The sequence below is a fragment of the Chiloscyllium plagiosum genome, chromosome 12 (assembly GCF_004010195.1).
Source record: "Chiloscyllium plagiosum isolate BGI_BamShark_2017 chromosome 12, ASM401019v2, whole genome shotgun sequence".
Lineage (NCBI taxonomy): Eukaryota > Metazoa > Chordata > Chondrichthyes > Orectolobiformes > Hemiscylliidae > Chiloscyllium > Chiloscyllium plagiosum.
The window spans coordinates 87,643,482-87,645,138 of record NC_057721.1 but is presented as its reverse complement, the minus strand read 5'-3'; the positions used below and the strand labels follow the sequence as shown (position 1 = coordinate 87,645,138).

Below are 1,657 nucleotides of genomic sequence, written 5' to 3'. Positions count from 1 at the left end.
TGTGTGTGTCTGTGTGTGTGTCTGTGTGTGTGTGTGTGTCTGTGTGTGTCTGTGTGTGTGTCTGTGTGTGTGTGTGTGTCTGTGTGTGTCTGTGTGTGTGTCTGTGTGTGTGTGTGTGTCTGTGTGTGTCTGTGTGTGTGTCTGTGTGTGTGTGTGTGTCTGTGTGTGTCTGTGTGTGTGTCTGTGTGTGTGTGTGTGTCTGTGTGTGTCTGTGTGTGTGTCTGTGTGTGTGTGTGTGTCTGTGTGTGTCTGTGTGTGTGTCTGTGTGTGTGTGTGTGTCTGTGTGTGTCTGTGTGTGTGTCTGTGTGTGTGTGTGTGTCTGTGTGTGTCTGTGTGTGTGTCTGTGTGTGTGTGTGTGTCTGTGTGTGTCTGTGTGTGTGTCTGTGTGTGTCTGTGTGTGTGTGTCTGTGTCTGTGTGTGTGTGTCTGTGTGTGTTTGTGTGTGTGTGTGTCTGTGTGTGTGTTGTTGTTGTTGTAGATTCCACTCATATCGAGGAGGTGGCCAGTGTCCAGCTGCTGCAGGACTCTCTCCACGAGGCGCTGGTGGATTATGAAGTGAGTGAACACCCAGAGGACCCTCGGAGAGCGGGCAAGTTACTGATGAGCCTGCCACTACTCCGGCAGACCGCGAGCAAGGCCGTGCAACACTTCCACAGCATCAAACTCCAGGGCAAGGTGCCCATGCACAAGCTCTTCCTGGAAATGCTCGACGCTAAAATCTGACAGCACCAGCCGAGAGAGAACCACCCCCCACCCAACCTCGCAAACATCCTCATCACATGGTCAACATGGAATCGATTCACCACCTACCATCATCCATTACTTTGGAACAAAACTATCTCTACCTAGATATATATTAGAGATCGAGTTGTGCTGTGCTGTGAATGTACAGATAGAACATTCTGGAACCTTGGCTGAGGGTGGGGCTCCCTTGTCCACCCCAGTGGGGAGGTGGGGTGTGTGATACAGTGTCTCAGACACAAGGCTCCTGATCAGGAAGGGCCTGTCATCAGAGATTAATTCAAACAATGCCATTGGCCAATCCCATTGGAGACCAAAGGGGGATTTCTGGGAGGAACGTTGAGTAAGTGACAGCCCTGGGGTCGGGATTCCAGTCGAATCCAATTGGGTCTTTTCTCTGAACAGCAACACTGATCCCCTCAGTTCATCGCCAGCTGTGAACCTGACACCCAGTCACAACCCACAAACTGCAGGGATGTCTGACCCGGCTCAGAGTCTTCACCCATCCCCCTCACTGACCCGTACTCCACAACACATTTACAAAGGGCATTATGGGTCAGCACAGGCTCAGCGGGCCGAAGGGCCTGTTCCTGAGTGGTCGGTCTCTGACGTGCTCAGTCTGGCCAACACAGGCCGGCTGGAAATTCTGATTGAAGTCAGAGCTTCAGAGTGAACCCACGCTCCCCTCTTCCCCCCTCAACCTCCCCTCCCACCTCACCACTCCACTCCCCCCCATACCCACACCTACACCCACACCCTCCACACCCACCCACACACCCCCACATGCACTCATACACATATAAGTTTGTGGGATGAATTTGTACTTGCAGAATTACATTTTACTTTGCTCAAAAACTGCTTGAATCCATGTAAGATTCTGTAAATCCGTTTTTGAGATTAGAATCAGTCTGACCATT

The 1,657-nt window shown here is 51.5% G+C and overlaps 1 protein-coding gene across 1 annotated transcript in view; it reads left to right on the top strand.

Annotated features, from left to right (window-relative positions):
• LOC122554871 (steroid hormone receptor ERR2) overlaps positions 1 to 797 on the top strand; it is a 6,120-nt gene extending 5,323 nt beyond the window's left edge. Inside the window, exon 3 of the mRNA XM_043700219.1 lies at positions 478 to 797. Coding sequence (XP_043556154.1) covers positions 478 to 722 — 245 coding nt within the window. The 3' untranslated portion in view covers positions 723 to 797. The remainder of the gene's footprint in view (positions 1 to 477) is intronic.
• The last annotated feature ends 860 nt before the right edge of the window (positions 798 to 1,657 follow it).